At 53.8% G+C, this 16,200-nt stretch overlaps 5 protein-coding genes and 4 non-coding genes across 9 annotated transcripts; 4 read left to right on the forward strand and 5 right to left on the reverse strand.

The window, feature by feature from the left end:
* Window positions 1-136: 136 nt before the first annotated feature.
* On the reverse strand, window positions 137-894 carry COA1 (cytochrome oxidase complex assembly protein 1-domain-containing protein; the record flags this gene model as incomplete). Its single annotated transcript, XM_083195913.1, has 2 exons — window positions 137-651; window positions 744-894. The coding sequence occupies 2 exons, from the start codon at window positions 892-894 to the stop codon at window positions 137-139; spliced, it is 666 nt and encodes a 221-aa protein (XP_083048929.1).
* Window positions 895-1,197: 303 nt separating this feature from the next.
* Window positions 1,198-1,885, forward strand: ACO1O0_006523 (uncharacterized protein; the record flags this gene model as incomplete). The annotated part of the gene is made up of 2 exons (XM_083195914.1): window positions 1,198-1,306; window positions 1,374-1,885. 2 exons carry the CDS (start codon window positions 1,198-1,200, stop codon window positions 1,883-1,885), a joined length of 621 nt encoding a protein of 206 aa, XP_083048930.1.
* Window positions 1,886-1,977: 92 nt separating this feature from the next.
* On the reverse strand, window positions 1,978-5,705 carry PHO81 (uncharacterized protein; the record flags this gene model as incomplete). The annotated part of the gene is made up of 7 exons (XM_083195915.1): window positions 1,978-2,160; window positions 2,215-4,004; window positions 4,053-4,848; window positions 4,917-4,967; window positions 5,018-5,140; window positions 5,301-5,385; window positions 5,668-5,705. 7 exons carry the CDS (start codon window positions 5,703-5,705, stop codon window positions 1,978-1,980), a joined length of 3,066 nt encoding a protein of 1,021 aa, XP_083048931.1.
* Window positions 5,706-7,548: 1,843 nt separating this feature from the next.
* ACO1O0_006525 lies at window positions 7,549-7,622 on the forward strand. The gene has a single exon. It is a non-coding gene; the product is annotated as a tRNA-Ile (tRNA).
* Window positions 7,623-7,700: 78 nt separating this feature from the next.
* On the forward strand, window positions 7,701-7,774 carry ACO1O0_006526. The gene has a single exon. It is a non-coding gene; the product is annotated as a tRNA-Ile (tRNA).
* Window positions 7,775-9,151: 1,377 nt separating this feature from the next.
* ACO1O0_006527 lies at window positions 9,152-9,225 on the reverse strand. The gene has a single exon. It is a non-coding gene; the product is annotated as a tRNA-Ile (tRNA).
* Window positions 9,226-9,327: 102 nt separating this feature from the next.
* On the reverse strand, window positions 9,328-9,401 carry ACO1O0_006528. Its single transcript has one exon. It is a non-coding gene; the product is annotated as a tRNA-Ile (tRNA).
* Window positions 9,402-9,930: 529 nt separating this feature from the next.
* Window positions 9,931-11,379, reverse strand: CUE5 (ubiquitin-binding protein CUE5; the record flags this gene model as incomplete). The annotated part of the gene is made up of 4 exons (XM_083195916.1): window positions 9,931-10,325; window positions 10,378-10,866; window positions 10,924-11,293; window positions 11,359-11,379. The coding sequence occupies 4 exons, from the start codon at window positions 11,377-11,379 to the stop codon at window positions 9,931-9,933; spliced, it is 1,275 nt and encodes a 424-aa protein (XP_083048932.1).
* Window positions 11,380-11,933: 554 nt separating this feature from the next.
* On the forward strand, window positions 11,934-14,014 carry ACO1O0_006530 (P-loop containing nucleoside triphosphate hydrolase protein; the record flags this gene model as incomplete). Its single annotated transcript, XM_083195917.1, has 2 exons — window positions 11,934-12,155; window positions 12,206-14,014. The coding sequence occupies 2 exons, from the start codon at window positions 11,934-11,936 to the stop codon at window positions 14,012-14,014; spliced, it is 2,031 nt and encodes a 676-aa protein (XP_083048933.1).
* Between the last annotated feature and the right edge of the window lie 2,186 nt (window positions 14,015-16,200).

Here is a 16,200-nt window from a genome sequence, read left to right on the forward strand (position 1 = left end):
CAAATTGGGGCCTGTTGTATAATAACACAAAGATCTACTACTGTACAAGACATTTCATGCCGTCATTCACCACAAGACTTAATTCCCCCCCTAGCCACGGGAATCTGCGCCGTCCTCTGTGAGAAGGGAAAATCGACTACCGACCGAGGGGCTTCTGCTGACGGAAGCCCCTCTTTGTCCGATCATCCTCCTCCGCCTCCAGCTCCGGCGCCGCTATCGCCGGCATCGGGATAGCATCATCATCCCCCAGCAAGACCTTGAACGGGTCTCCTCCCTCGAGGAGATCAATCCACTCGCCATCCTCAGTCTTGAGACTCCACTCGGTGGTCTCGAACATGCCCCGCGGCGTGGGCCTGTTGCTGGCGAAGCGCATCGTGGCGACGCCGCGCGTGCCTCGCACGGTGAACCAGATGTCGATACGGCCCTGCAGCTGGTTCATCTGGCCATGGATCCAGGGGATCTGGTGGTTGAAGTAGATATCATCGCCGAGGATGGCGCGAGCGCGGGGCGAGGTGCGCAGGGCGTAGAGAGTCGAGGCGATGACGGGCGACGACATCTTCTGGTAGTTGAAGATGGCGACGGAGCAGGCGGCCACGATGGCCATGAAGATGGGGAGGGTGCGGCGCCAGCGGAAGCTGACCTGCTCGACGTCTGCAGGTTTCTCCTTGTCAGTATCTCGACTCCGGTCCGGGATTGGGTCTTCTGCGTGTGTATTCAATCAATTGGAGGACGGGGGTTCGTACTGGGGAGCTCGCGGTCTGCCCGCCTGGACATGAGAGGCCCGTCTCCCGGCCTGGGCGCCGGCGTGATCCATCTCCTCTGCAGATTGCCACGGGGGGTCTGCTTGGCTCTCAGAGAGGCCACGAGCCTCCGTCGAAGCACTCGGGACAGCATGTCTGCGTTGCGCTGCTTTCCAGCTTAGTTTCCGAGTAGCAACGAAAAGTGGGATGATGAGAGCAGGTTCCAGTCCAGGTCGGTCGGGGAAATTTTGCGGCGCTGCCGAAACGACCGAGCCACACCTCAGGACCCTTGTGGCAGTTCCCAGTTCCCACGCGCCCCGCTATGTCCAGGTACATCCACGCCCAGAGGCGCGTCATTGTACGTTTACGTTACACTCCCAGCGAGAGAGCCTGAGAGGACACTTCCCACCTGCAAGCAACCAAGATACCATCAATATCCGCAGCACATCTCTCCGCTATGGATAATTTCAAAGACCAGACAGCTCGCCTCCGGCAGACATTTCGCTACTCTGCCGACGAGGACGCCGACTCGACGGGCTCGCAGCCCGAAGCCATGGACGAGGAGGGTAAGTCCCCCCCACCGCCTACTTCAGAGAGCTCCGAATATCCATACTAACACGCCCGCCTCCCCAGAGCAAGAAGACCTCATCAACCGCCTCGTCGCCCAAAACACCTCCGGCAACGCCTTCTTTGCCCGTCTCCTCCTCGCCCTGCCCGTCGCCGCCACGCTGCCCTACTTCCCCTCGCTGGTCCACCCATCCACGGCCCTGCTTGCGCTCCTGAGCATCACCTCGCTCCTCTCCACGGCGTTCCTTCTGCATCGCCTCCCCCACACCGATACGGGTATTGAGATCCTCGACCGGAGCAGGCGTGGCAAGATTCAGAAGCAGCAGCGGCAACAGCTGGGTCTGGATCCTGGCTCCCCGTTAGACAAGTACCTCCCGTACCTAAACCTAGGTCTCGTCGTGCTCTTGGTGCTCATGGGCTTGGTGACCAAGTCGGACGCGGCGAGCTTCGGCCTGATCGGCATGGGTGATCTCCCCGCGGTGGTCTACGGGGCTGTCATTGTCTCCAAGATGGTCATGGCCAGCGTCGACCCCGAATCCGAGCTCTCGCGCCTCAAATACCAATACAAGGGAGCTTGAGAGAAGATATCCACATGTATGCAAGTCGCTTTAACTGCTATCCATGAGATTTTTGGCCTGATTGCGGCCTAAAGATTCTGTTACAAGCAAGTCTACATGTCTATCGAGTCATTAAATCGCAGAATACCATGGCGTTTCAACACGCCGTCCACCCCCTGAGGCAGCCGTTGGAACGGGTCTACCTGTGGACTCGCTTCAGGCGAGTTTACCGATTTGTCCATCACGAGCGCCAGGCCTTGGGACTTGATGGCATCGACGAGGGCGGGGACCATGTCCTATTGAAGGTCAGCTTTCTATCCTTGCCACGCCTTGGGTGGAGGGTTGCTTACCAAGAGCCCAGAGAAACATATCAGCCCCATGAAGTTGTTGCTCTGCGCGATCCTCACCGCCTCCTTAATCGACCCGCTCCGCCTGCCGCTGCTCTGGATCATGTTAGAAGACACTATTGTGTCTTCCCTGCCCAAGTCGTTGCAGAGGAAGACGGGGAAGTTGGGTTGCTTCCAGTTGAGGGCTGTGCATAGTTGCGGGTTGTAGCTACTAAACACAATTGACCGAACCACGTCGGGTAAGTGGGCTCGCTGCGCCCGAGCGTGGTCAAAGACTATCGTCAAGATGGCGTCGACAAAGACGTTTACATCGAGGGCCGGTCCTAGAGCCAAACTCTTTTCCTCCTCCGGGGTAGGATACAGGATTTGGAGGTTGACGTGGATGCCCGCGGGTAGCATAGACAGCGCCTCTGCAAGTGTGACGCCTGCCGTGGCCATAATATGATAAATGTCTGCAACATTGTCTACCATCTTTGACGGCAAGGCCCGTAGCTCCTCGCGACTGCTGCTCTGTGAGGTCGTAGCCATGAACTGCTCCAGAGACAGTCGGCAGACAGGAATTTCGACGCCTCCGCAAGGGATCGTCCAGCGCGGCCACAGTACCGGCACCCCGTCGCTGGTATACTGGACAAACAACCTCACGTAGTCTCCCGATAAGCTCGATCCGGTGACGATAGCATTGGTCGGTTGGTTGAACTGGCTGGTGGCTTTCCAGTACGTCTCGAAGTCCGTAATCTCGAGCGGTTTCCCCTGGAATGGCTTGATAACCTGTGTATGGAAGCTGATTTGCCCAATGGCCCGCAACCGGGGGTCAAAGAGGGGGAGGCAGCATCTTGAGTTGCCTTGAAGTGTTTTGAAAGTGCTCGGCAAAACCACCGTTTTGGCGATCACCTTGGCTCCATAAGCGGGGAAAACGTCAAAGTCGAGGGAAAAGGAGTCGAGGTTGTCGACCTGGAATGAAACGATGCGGGTATCTTCTTGGAAAGGGAGAATAATGTTTTTCGGGATGAGGTCTGACACTTTGGAGGAGATGGTGAGGCGGGCGGCAGGATACTTGCCGTCCTGGAAGAAGACTAACGGCTGCTCTTCAACGTCCTCGAAACTTATCTGAACAACCGTCTTGGTATCAAGGAAGCTGTGGCCGTATCTGCGCAAAGGTATAATGGGTGGCGGGAGTTCCAGTGCAGGTATAGCATCGGGGTCCAGGGACATCGGGACAGGAGCGCTGCTGCTGTCAAGGGGCCCGAGTAACGGCTGAGTCACCAGTGGACTTGCACGCGCTCGCGTGTTGATGGGTGTGAGAAGCTTCATGCACTCGAGGTGGCCCTCCCAAGCAGCATAGTACATGGCAGGAAGGTCCTTTTCGTCGAGGATGTTTGGGTCCACGCCAGCCCTAAGTAGGGCTTGAAGGCAGTCGACATTACCTTCACTAGCAGCATGCACAAGTGGTGTCCACCCATAGAGCTTGTCAACCTGGTCGAGATCCGCCCCATACTTCTTCAGTAGAAGGAGGAGCCCCGATGTCTGGCCTGATCTCGCCACCAGATGCTGCGGGTATAGACCTTCAGCATCAGGAAGGATTTTCGCCCCATGTTGGAGCAGGAGCTCAACCACCGGGACTGAACCATGCTCGCAGGCTAAATTCAAGGGAATGTGGTCCGAATCTGACACTGGGTCGATGCGAGCTGACTTGGCCAACAAACGTTCCACACAGTCAAGGTGCCCGTGGATGATGGCGTGGATGAGGGGAGTGAAATTGTCGTGGTCGATAAGGTCAATGGTGGCAGGGTTTGCTAAAGGAAGTCAGTGTATGCCTATATCTCCTTGGTTCCAACACTCACCATCTAGGAGAGCCTCAAGCATGGTGATCCTTCCATGCAAGCTTGCATAGTGCAGCGGAACACGTCCGTAGACATCAGTCCGGTCCACTGCAACGCCATCAGCCAGTCCCCACTCCAGGACATGTTGTTTTCCGTAGATGGCAGCCTGGTGCAGGCAATTTCGCTCGTTGATATCGTCGTAGGAATGAAGATCAACCAGATTGGTCTCCAGGAGCACCTGAAGGGTCTCGATGGGTGCGTCGTAAATCGCCGCCAAAAAAGTCCGAGTGATACGCTCCATCAGCGGGCTATCACCATCTTCAGAGTCGCTTGAAGACCGCATCTTTGAAAGCAGGTCACGCAGTGTAGCTATATTTCCTGTAACAACCGTATCAAGCAGCAGCGTGTCGGCGTCACCTTCATCCGTGCCAATGAAATGCTGACTTGTCACAACATGCCCAGATGACCTAAAGTCGACCTGAATTCCATCTGACCAGGCGCCCAGCTCCTGCAGGCTCGTTGTCGCCTGGTCCGAGAGTTCGCTAATGACGGGAGCATTGAAGAAGGGCTGGACCTCGACAGCTCGCGAAAGGTAAAGTTCCTTTGTCTTGGACTTGGATGTCTTGTCCCATTTCTTGAGGATCTTTGAGAATGCAGTGCCGTTGATTTCGATGAATTGCTGGAGCTTGTTGAGATCAGTGGCAAACTGCTGAAAACCTTCTTCTAGAGTGGTGAATTTGGCTGAGCGCCTTGAGATGCCTTGCCGGGACTGGAGAACCTTCTTCTTATCCAAAAGTGTCTTGAGACGTATCTTGAGCTGCATTGGAACAATTCTCAGCCACAATTCTCAACAAGACAGTCCGATTAAGGAACAGGAAGACTAACCTCAGCTTCTTTCTGGAGGTAAAAGGCATTGACCTTATCCAGCTCTCGTTCCTGTATCTGGGTCAGCGAGCGGTCATTATACAGACATTCCCTAGCCTTACCAGTTGGAAGAAGAACGTTGCCTTGTTGGCTTGCAGAGCAGCCTGGGAGTCTGCAGGCGTAGCCTTGCGGTTGATACCATTTTGAGCAGCAAGAGTCGGGGTTGCCGAGAGTTTCTTGATTAGCTACATGGCAGAGTGTCAGTGGTAAGAGCATCGATGGTGGGTGACCATGGCACATGCGTGTGATGCGACTTGAGGGGTACTCTATCCTAGACAGGTGGGATCAAGAGGGTGCAGGATACTCAAAAGACTATTGGCTAGGGAGAAAAGTTGGAGGCCTCACCTTCTTCAACGCTTTGTAGTTGACAAAACTAGCAGCATATTCAGGGACCTCGAGCTGGCGCTTCTGGATCTGCTTTCCGAACTTCCTACATGTGAAGAGGGAGGGTTAGGCATGGGTTATACCTCACGCGCCAGGAAGGGGAATGGAGATTGACCACTTACATAACGAGAGCTTGCCCGCGGGCTCGCGCCGGTAAGATAGCAGGAAAATGGTAACTCGAGAGGCGGATTGTGCCTCCTAGGGCGTGTAGATAGGAGCGACACGATGGACACTAACGGCTCGGAAGCAGTCGGCCGTCAGCGCTGAGGCGAGTGTGGACGGTCTTGGCTGTCGTCTGCGTGGCTGTCGTCGCAATTCCTCTTCTCACAGAGACGTAGGAGAAAATGTCTCGAGGCCAGATGTCATGTCAAGAAATGGACAGGCCTCGCTGGTCTTGGATGAGAGCAAGGATGCAGATCAGTGGCAGGCGAGGTGGTACGTGGGGTTGGCTCAAGAGCAGCGTTGCAACAACAGCTCAGATGTGAGTTGCACCGTTGCCGTGGACTGAGCAGTCGGACTAAGCAATGAGCACACCCTGCAGTGCGACCGCAGTTGGATTGCGGCACGACAGCGGTTGCTCGGCCCAGAGCAATTGGGTGAGTGACTCAGTGTGTGTCGCCTGTATGGAAGGTGGTGGTGGCAGAGCGAGAGTGAGGCGGTTATCTGGTCGTCAGGCCCAACAACAAGAAGTTCCCAACCGCCGATGACCGGAAAACACAGTCTCTCGCCGCGGATATACCCACGTGTCACCCGAGACAGGTGCCTCAGCAGCAGAATGGCGTGGCTTTCGGCAATCGAGGATTCGAGAGAGCGAGAGGCAGTGACCCCTTCAACAGAGGGCGTGCGATGCTGCAGAGTTTTGGCCCAGGCCCGGCGACGGCAGGAATGGAAACGGCCTGGAAGCAGCTTGAGGGAGCTGCTGCACCGGGAAGCGGGGTGGACGGACTCGAGCAAGAGTCATGAAAAAGGGCCCGATATTCAAGCGCGCATCTTTGCTCTTTGCTACTACGACTACTACCTACGGATAAGGTCGGTACGTAATCCCTTCGCGGGAATCAGCAGCCAAAGGGCCCGTCCGTGTTGCTTGCTCGCCAACAATCCTCCCTCGTTTACCACCACCATGTAATCCATCTGTTCCTGTCGCACGTGCGGGCATGCTGCTTTCTGATTCCTCCAGATCCGGTCACGTGTCCCCGCGCCTAGTGGTGACAAGGCCCCACCCAGCCCAGAAGGTGGACGCGATCAACAAGGGTCTTGCAACTCCTCGCCAAGTACGGAGTATTTGATGTCAACCATCCATTCTCAGTCCACGTTCTTGTTTATTGCGCTACTGCCGAACCAATGCTACTAAGACCAAAAGACCGCATCGACAGCCCCATTCGCGCGGCTTTACCTCGTACAAGAACCCCAGCCAGGCTTGGATCAAGAGCCTCTCCGGTCCTCGGACTGCGTAAGCTTCAACTACCCTAGCTAATCTTTAAAAACGTTGCGTATTATGCGCAACCCGAGGAATGGGGCAACACGATCGATAGTGGGCCGAGTCTACGATTGCGATAGACACATATGCTGCTGCGACCCACGTCCTAAGCTAGATCGATATTCCGGAACTCGGAGCGAGTGCCAGTTAAACAAGCCGCTCGGGCCTGTTATCAAGCGTAAAAGAGGCATTGCACACCCTTCACAGAATGTCTGAAGCATCTATGCGTACTGAGGGAGGGGACAGGATCCAGTCCTAGGCATTTGAAGGATTAACCAGGGGTGTTGCTGCTTCACAGACGGGTAATGAGAACCATGTGAGGAACCAAGATGATAAATTGCAAGCCTTAATTATACGATCTCACTCGATATTTTAGGTAGCTGAGTGGATTCTAGCCTAGAAGTTGACCAGAGTTGCTGCACGTGAAGGAAATATTCTCCTCTTCCAAGGCCACGAAACACCACGCCACCACGGATCACGGCACATTAGCAAACAGCATTGCAGAGACCGTTCTGGACCAATGGCCCAAGGATAGAAGGGTAATACGGGCCAACACCACAGAGCCACGTTCTCTCCCAAATTCCTGACCATCCCAAATTTAATATAGTCAAGCTGTGCTTCCCACCCCCTTGGTTATGGGACACAGCTAACGTACGTAACTGTGAATGAATTTGTGCAGTTTGGAGTGCAGTGGGTATATATGCTTGGTATGCCACCCTCTCCACAACAATTGGTCGGTTAGCTCAGTTGGTTAGAGCGTCGTACTAATAATGCGAAGGTCATGAGTTCGACCCTCATACTGACCATTCTTTTTTGCCTTTTTTTGCATCTCGCGACGCCTCATCCGCCGCAGATAATGCCTCCAAGCGGGCCATCAATCAATTGGTCGATTAGCTCAGTTGGTTAGAGCGTCGTACTAATAATGCGAAGGCCATGAGTTCGACCCTCATATTGACCATGTCGTCTGAAGCTCATCGAGTGGCAAGACGGTTTCCTTTTTGCTTTTTGCATGTAAGAGGAGAAAAGGGGTGAATCCAGATATTACTCTCAAATACGGAGCTGTCTGCGGCGAGTTGATGCTATTCTAGCGCTGGGTACTACTATTTCTCCCTCCTCTCTCCACTCTCATCCGCCTCTTAGTGCCGCCGTATTCCCCTGATTGATTATCTTGGGGCATGCTGAAATACATGTACGGATATCGATATCTCGTCTCAGGCTATCCTTGGCTGACATCTCCTGACCAGTCATTAAACAAACCCCTTTCTTTGTCGAATGCGGCGACCGCACTGGCTGACGGACAAGTGTCTCCGGGCAGTATCTGCCAAGGAGGCGAGATCTCTCAGTTTCCGCCTCCCTAGCCCGACATTGCTGATCACACCGGCCCTCTCATTTCTAGAGGCGCTCATATATCGCCCTTTAATAGGTCCCGGTATTTGGTTGGGATCTTGACAATTATCTGCCTTTCCCTTGCTGGCTCGATCCATATTTAAGAGATCGAAGGCAACTCTTTAGGGTACTCGGCACCGTTTACACAAGATGATGAAAAACACTGGTATTCAAGACTTTTACCCTCAGGTGAATTGAATTACGATCCCCGAGTGCCGGCAGGGTGTCACTTATTACTATGTGACTGGGTATCTTTCTTAAATTTCTGAGAATAACGGCATGAACTAGATGGCGGCAGACTGACTTCCCTCTGTAAAGATGTCGAAAGTATACCTCTGCGTTTCGAGTCCCGCTAGCAGCTTTATGATGACACTTGTGTCCACATGTTGAATTTCTTGATTTGGGTTTCAAACCCCCTTGCTGTCACTTCCTTAGTCACATCTACGAGCACGGGTTAGGAAATCAAATCCAAATCGGCCGTGGCAGTCCTTCTGGGGAAGCGACATGTCCAAATCCTCGTCCTGAATAGCGTCCATGACGCCGCCGGAGACAAGTCCCTGTTGATAGATAGCCAACTAGTCATGCCGAGATCGTGACTTCCTAGCCGCGGGGTATTGACCGGGACTTGAAAAGACTGTGCAGAAGAATTCGGGATGAAGAGCCCAACGGCAACGCCATATACGGACCTCCGGGAACTACAGCCGACATCACCCCGAATCAAGCTTTCTCAGCACTGTCTAGTTCGTAGGGATGAAAAAAATGCCGAGTTCTTATGGCTGATACTATTTCTTGATACTTAAATTTTTCTAACGCAATATAGGTGGCGCTGTGCAGACAGGTGGGTGGGTGAGTCTAAGAAACGTCGACTGGAGGTTGCGGATGGCAGCCGACACAAAACCCAGCGACAAGAAGCATCAACCCCATGCATATATCGTTGGGCAAAAAGGAATGGTCAGTATGAGGGTCGAACTCATGGCCTTCGCATTATTAGTACGACGCTCTAACCAACTGAGCTAACCGACCAGTTCTTGTTGAAAAAATCGCGCTTCTGAAAAGTCATATCCTGTGGCAAGATATCCATAGTTGCAAAAAAGAAGATCAATAGTGGAAAAGGCAAAAAGTAAATGGTCAGTATGAGGGTCGAACTCATGACCTTCGCATTATTAGTACGACGCTCTAACCAACTGAGCTAACCGACCAGTTGTTATTAGCTTTGCAATACATTTTAATATCAAGCATAGCCAAATTATTGGCCGATGTGGTATCTATTTATACCCGCACGGAGCAGAAATAGACAGGTAGGTATTATGGCTAGTATGAATGGGATAGCTGATTTTATTTGCGTGGCCTATTAGCAGGCGCCATAGTGATGTCACTGATACTGTTGACTTACCTAGTAGTACTCGTACGAGTAATATGTGGTAGAAGGGGCTTCAGCCTTGGGCTTGAGGTTCTTACTAGGTAATATAGTAGGTAGGGCAGGAACTTGTGTCGCACATTTCCTCATATTAAACGAATGACCGTACTCGTACGAGTACTCGTACGAGTAGTCCGAAAGCTTATTCACTTATCTTATTATTCGTGCTGCACTGGCATCAATAGCTCAACACCTACGAGGTACATAATATTCGCAGTCTTACTTCGATGGCTGGAACACCCAAAATAGCCCATCATGGGGCCCCACATTCCGCCCAATGCTCTCATCCCGACCATGGCTTCTACCTAGTGTTAGGTAGCCTTGGAACTACTGTCTTTGCCTGAGTCGACCAAGTTATCAGCCATGGCTTCCGCTGCCGCCTTCTTCAGTCTCTCGCCCTCGTCTGATGTCGAATCCTTTGGCTTGTCCTTGGCTGTGTCCTTGGCATCCTTGTTGTCCTTCTCATCCTCACTATCGCCCAGGCTAAAAGGGTCATTATCGCCAATAGGGCTGGGCTCAACCGTAGAGAGCGGCTGCCACTTGCTCGACTTCGCAGGCGGCGCATCCTTGGGCGGCACTGGAGGTGACCTGTCGTACATGTCGATCTCCTCCGTCTCTTCCTTGAAACCGACTCTGCGCCCGTCGTGTGGGCGAGGTGAAGACGAAGGTGGCCGGTGGATGCCTGTCTGCGAGCGATTTACCGGCACTATGTAGAATTAGCATGTCACTCAAAGCAGGGGGGCAAACAAAATACTCACTTCCGTCAGCGGAGAATCGCATGCCCGCGAAATCATCGCTTAAGACTTGGGGATCGGCATCATAATCGCCACTCCTCCGGCTAGGCTCGCCTCGGCGCTGCCCCTGGTGATGGCGAGGTTCCTCTGACTCGTCAAAGGAGTCCTCGAGGCGCTTCTTGAAATTATTGATCCATCCATTGACCTTAGTCTGCGTTTCGAGGAAACCCTGGCGCAGGTTCTCGCGAATAGCAGGCAGGTCGTCATCAATGAAGCTGTATTCCTTGTCATCGTCGCCATACCCCTGCTGGTGCTGCCTCGTGCGATCGTCGCGGTGGCGGTTCGAGGTACGAGCCTCGTAGGCGCCCACATTATCGTAATGTTCCGCAAGCTGGCGAGCATAGAGCTCGTCGGCTTCGAGCTGCGACATCTCTGGTCGTCCTTGCGGCCGAGGGGGCTGAGGGGGAGGAGCTTCTTGGGGCTCGTTCCTAGCGGCATCTGGGTCGGTCATTTCTAGATATACGTGAGCTAAAAATTCTGGCACTCGAAAGTTTGGCCTTCGAGTCGTACCAAGGAGAGCATTGAAAGCAGGTTCCACGCGCCCACCGCTGGCGGAGAGCACAGCCTTGATGACACTAGCGTCGACGCCAGGGAAGGCTTCCTTCAGGGTCATCTCATTCTTCTGGGCCTCGGTCAGTGGTCGAGGAGGCTTCGCGGGAGCCGCCTCCTCCCCTCCTGTCGCGGGAGTCTCGGGAGCGGGGGATGTCTCAGTCGTCGAAGTCGTCGTCGGTGCGTTGGCAGCATTACCCTGGCCGGTCGTAGACGTGGTATTGCCGTCCCCACCCATCACACCAGTCTCCTGAACATCGTCGTCGTCCATCTCGAGTGGTCGGGCGGTGGTGGGCGATTCGGCGCCGCTGTCCCCTGTGCCCTTTGTAGGCTGGGAAACAAGAGTGACGTTAGCAGTAGCTCCGGCGCACAGGGTCGAGGTCCGTGTAATCTCACCGTATCAGTTGCGGCGGCCATGCTGCGAGCTCGGTGAGAAGTACGTAGCTATGCGGCCGTGTGTGTCCAAGGAATATGCGCGTGGCCAAGATAGTTGGTTTTGGTGGGAAAAGGGAGCAAGGCGAAAGGTGAACGTGGAAGCTGAGGCGGAAGCTTGTTTCGTCTTCAAGACGAGGGGCTAGCTGCTCATCAATGCTCCTACTAGGAACCTTGTAGCCGAGCCACGCAGGCTGATGACGTCCCCACATCCCATCCTCGAACGGTCTCAGCCACAGGCCAATAGCTTAGGCAGACGTCAGACCCGCCACATTGTTACGCCACCCATATGTCCCAAAATCCAATGCCTCCTCGTCCTGGGGTTTAGGGTAGGAATTCGAGGAAGCTTGGGAAATAAACAGACGGTGAGAGGAACAACCAAACTCGTCAGGCAATATCTCTTACGCTGTACGATGGATAAGATAAGATCATGATCACAAGATCTGCTATCCAGGATCGGCTTCCGAGCCTCATATCTCTAATGGGCGAGCTTTGTTGACTATCTCTCCGCTTAACCCTTCGCGATTAAAATCACCATCATGGCCGACTTTGACCTCAACTCAACTTTCATACCAGCGCTCCACAAACCAGCTGCCCTACTACCCATAGCAAAACATCGAGAGAGTCTCCTCTATGTTATCGAAAAGTACCCCGTCACCATCGTCATTGGTCAGACAGGTTCGGGCAAAACCACACAGATCCCCCAGTTTCTTGAAAATGCAGGCTGGTGCTCCGACGGGAAGCTCATTGGCATTACTCAGGTATGGCATTCCGAAATGTCTACCAGTGCGTGATGGTTAACATTTTGTAGCCTCGCCGAGTCGCGGCCACCACAGTCGCGGTCCGCGTTGCGGAAGAAGTTGGATGCGAGGTAGGCAAGGAGGTTGGATACTCGATCCGTTTCGAAGATGCCACATCGTCGTCGACGCGTATCAAGTTCCTCACGGATGGCCTTCTGATAAGAGAAGCCCTGGTTGATCCCCTATTGACTCGGTACTCCATCCTTATGGTCGACGAGGCCCATGAGCGATCCATCAGCACCGATGTCTTACTGGGTCTGCTCAAGAAAATAAGGAAGAGGCGGCCGGAGCTTCGCATCATCATCAGCAGCGCCACTCTACAGGCAGAGAAGTTCCTCAATTTCTTTTCCCAAAGTGGTGAAGAGAAGACAAGTGACGCCAAGGATGGGGCACAAATTGAGACGGCTACGATTGTGAGCCTGGAAGGCAGAACGTATCCCATCGATATCCTGTACCTGGAATCGCCGGCCGAGGACTACGTCGAGAAGGCGATTGATGTCGTTTTCAATATTCACAAGCAGGAGGCGCCTGGGGACATACTGGTCTTCCTGACGGGCCGCGAGGAGATTGACTCTGCCGTCCAGGCAGTATCGGAGCGAGCCGCTGAGCTCGACAGTCGGGGGGACTCACTCCAACCTCTCCCGCTATACGCCGGTCTCTCGACAGAGCAGCAACTATACGTCTTCGACAAGGCCGCCGAGAAAACACGCAAAGTGATATTCTCCACCAACATCGCCGAGGCCTCCGTCACTATTGACGGCATCGTCTATGTGATTGACTGCGGGTTCGTCAAACAGAGAGCCTACAATCCCAAAACGGGCATCGAGACCCTGACGGCGACGCCCGTATCGAAAGCATCCGCCTCGCAGCGCGCAGGGAGAGCTGGTCGAACAAGGCCAGGAAAGTGCTTCAGGCTCTATACCGAGGGCAGCTTCCAGGCATTGCCCGAAGCTAACGTGCCTGAGATCCAGCGGTCCAACTTAGCTCCTGTTGTACTACAGCTGAAAGCCTTGGGGATCGATAATGTTGCCCGTTTCGACTTCTTCTCTCCACCTCCCGCAGAGCTCATGTCCAAAGCCCTAGAGCTCTTGTACTCCTTAGGGGCCTTGGATGAGTACGCCAAGCTCACAAGGCCTCTGGGATTCAGGATGGCGGAACTGGCGGTCGAGCCTATGATGGCCAAGACTCTGCTGTCCGCCCCTAGTTTTGGATGCACGAGCGAGATACTAACAATCGCGGCCATGACGAGCCTGAATGGCAGCGTGTGGTTCCACCACGAAGGCGAACGGAAGAAGATGGAGACGTCAAGGCGCAAGTTTGCCGTCGAAGAGGGGGATCACTTGACGCTGCTCAATGCTTACCAGGCTTTTGTGACCAAGGGCAAGAAGGAAGCCAAGTTCTGCCATGATAACAATCTCAACTACAAGTCTATGACCCGAGCGGTCAGCATCCGCGCGCAGCTCAAGCGGTACCTTGAGAGGTTCAACATCAACGTCGACGAGTCTCTTGGAGTGAACCACCAACAGCAGCAGGACACGACTCGGAGGGCTGAGCAAATCCGACGTTGTCTCACAGCAGGTTATTTCGCGCACGCAGCGCGGATGCAGCCTGATGGCACGTTCCGCAATGTAGAGGGGGGGACAGTGCTGCACGCGCACCCAACTTCGCTCATGTTTAACCGTAAGGCGGACTGGGTCATCTTCCACGACGTCATGGAGACGGCGGGCAAGACCTTTATTCGGGACATTACTAAGATCGAGAAGGGCTGGCTACTGGAATATGCGCCGGAGTTTTACAAGGTGTCGAGCGGAAGAGATTGATGCGGATGGTGGATGTTCTATCCGTACTCGTACGATACTTACGAGTCCTTATTACGCAGGCGACCTCCGTTTTTGGAGACGGCGGAAGGTGCTAGACAGGCTCTCGACAGAGCCTAGATTCCTTCCTAAGCAGCCGAAATCTTTCAGGCGATCGGGAAAGATCTTTAGAGACCCTGTCTACGCTTCTTAGTCGCCTCCAAAAACGGAGTCGCCCGCGTAAGTACATAGTGGTATACATAGACGTGCCTAGGCACTATTATTAATATGTAGTATTGCCACTGGTATCCTAGTAGTAATACTAATGTTAATATGTGTTTGTGTCCTCCGGGGACGAGAGTCTCAATCGGCCCTTGTAAGGACCTGCAGTTGGAGGCCTACTGTCATGATGTCTATGCCTTGCATAATGCAAGTCATCATTTAAACACGCGGAAAGACAATGCAACGTCTTGTGGCTCGTGTTTGTACGCGAGGGGCGCAGCAAACTCCGCCAAGCAAAGCGACAAAGCGACAGTGCCAGATAATACGAAGTACTCCGTAGATATTGACCAGTTAGCCGCCAAAACAGCTGCCTCAGATAATGCTATGAGTATTATTACGAGTAATACTACTCGTACTCGTAGAGAAGGAAGATGGAGCAACTGCATTTTTAGAATCTCCTTCCGACCCGTTCTCATCTCGGACATGCCCTAGCGACAGCCGCAAGGGCTGAGGCTTGGTTTTCAGTTGAGAGAGCTGAGGGCCCTTAATATTACTCAGCGGGGGAAGGGGGCCCAGCTTCAGGCCAATTGCAAGAATCGCTCTCGTGGAGTCGTGCTAGGCCGTTGACCTTGGTTCTAGATTCTTATCAGCCTGGAACCTGGGAGGAACCTTGGTTCGCTGCAGTCGCTTTTGTTCATCCGCGGACAGGGCAGGCGGTTGGATCGTGCTGCTAGTGAGGTTTTGGTTTAGCGTCAGGGGCAAGAACAGTGCGGATATTTGCCTGGCGACGCGCATAGACGGGCATGATGTGCTTGTGTTTTGTACAGTAAACTCTAGCATCTATGCACTGTAAAACCGCCAGTTCCCCACCGTCTCAAACCGCGTTCCTGCGTTAAGTCCCCCTCCAGAATGATCCAGCTGCAGCTTGCAGCAACCGCTCACGATATCGAAGATCCCGGCGCTTCATCTCAGCGCCGTTGACAGAGCAGCTTTGGCGATATTGAGATTCCGTTTATCGCCGGTGTCTGTGCTTTATTCCGTCACTTCGAGAGCTGTACGTACGAGTAATGATTCAAGAAGCTTGGCAGTTTGGACATATTGGGCGGCCAAGACCCTGCCGTGCAGGGACATGACGGGAACGAGCGCCTCAAACCGCCCCTAGCAAATTAAACCATCCTGTGCGGCGGTGCCGCGTTGGACCACTGGACCATGGCAAGCATCGTGGCCCCTGGCAAGGGTACTGTCTCATTCGCCCGACGCCGAGAGCCACTGTGAAAGCGACGTGGACCTGCCCTAGACAGCACCACCCGCCGAATCAGGGCGGCCGTGCATGTACCACCGCCGTACTCATACAGCTGTCTCTGCGGGCCTCCTCCTTTCTGGTAAACCAGTCTGACCGGCCTGTCCCACAGCTCATCAATCGCTTGGGCCAGGAGCGACGCCCACTGGCTGACAACGCCTTCGGAGCCCACACCCGTGGTTCCCTCCACCCTCGCTCTGGCTCTCTCTTCCTCCTCCTCGCTCCTCCATCGTCAGTTCGATAATCACCTTCGACTGTCGACCGGTAGTTGAAGCTTCGTTGGGTTGTTGTTTTGTGAAGAGGACCTGCCAGCAGGCCTGCCGCTCTTTTTGTGTGTTCAACTCAGTCACTCTTTCCTCATCTCGCATCCAAGGTCCCTGGCAGCAAGCCACTCCTTCAATTGCCCTACCTTGACCTTGGTTCTGCTTTACACGGACTTTTACATCGACTTCACCGACGGCTACGACGCGTTTTGGCTCTGTTGTCTGGTTTTTGCTTCCGACGCATTCGCATCTCCCCATCGATTCGACCGGTTCGCGATCACGTCCACGATTCTGTTTACCTTGTCCCTACGACTAGATCATCCCTTGATCTTTCTCCCCCGAGCAACCTTTTAACTCTTCGCTTATTCCTTTAATGTTCACGACAATTCGATTGTTTTGGGACTCGATTCGATTTTTAGCGACAT

This window comes from Amphichorda felina (genome assembly GCF_050947745.1).
Source record: "Amphichorda felina strain 45539 chromosome Unknown scaffold_6, whole genome shotgun sequence".
NCBI lineage: Eukaryota > Fungi > Ascomycota > Sordariomycetes > Hypocreales > Bionectriaceae > Amphichorda > Amphichorda felina.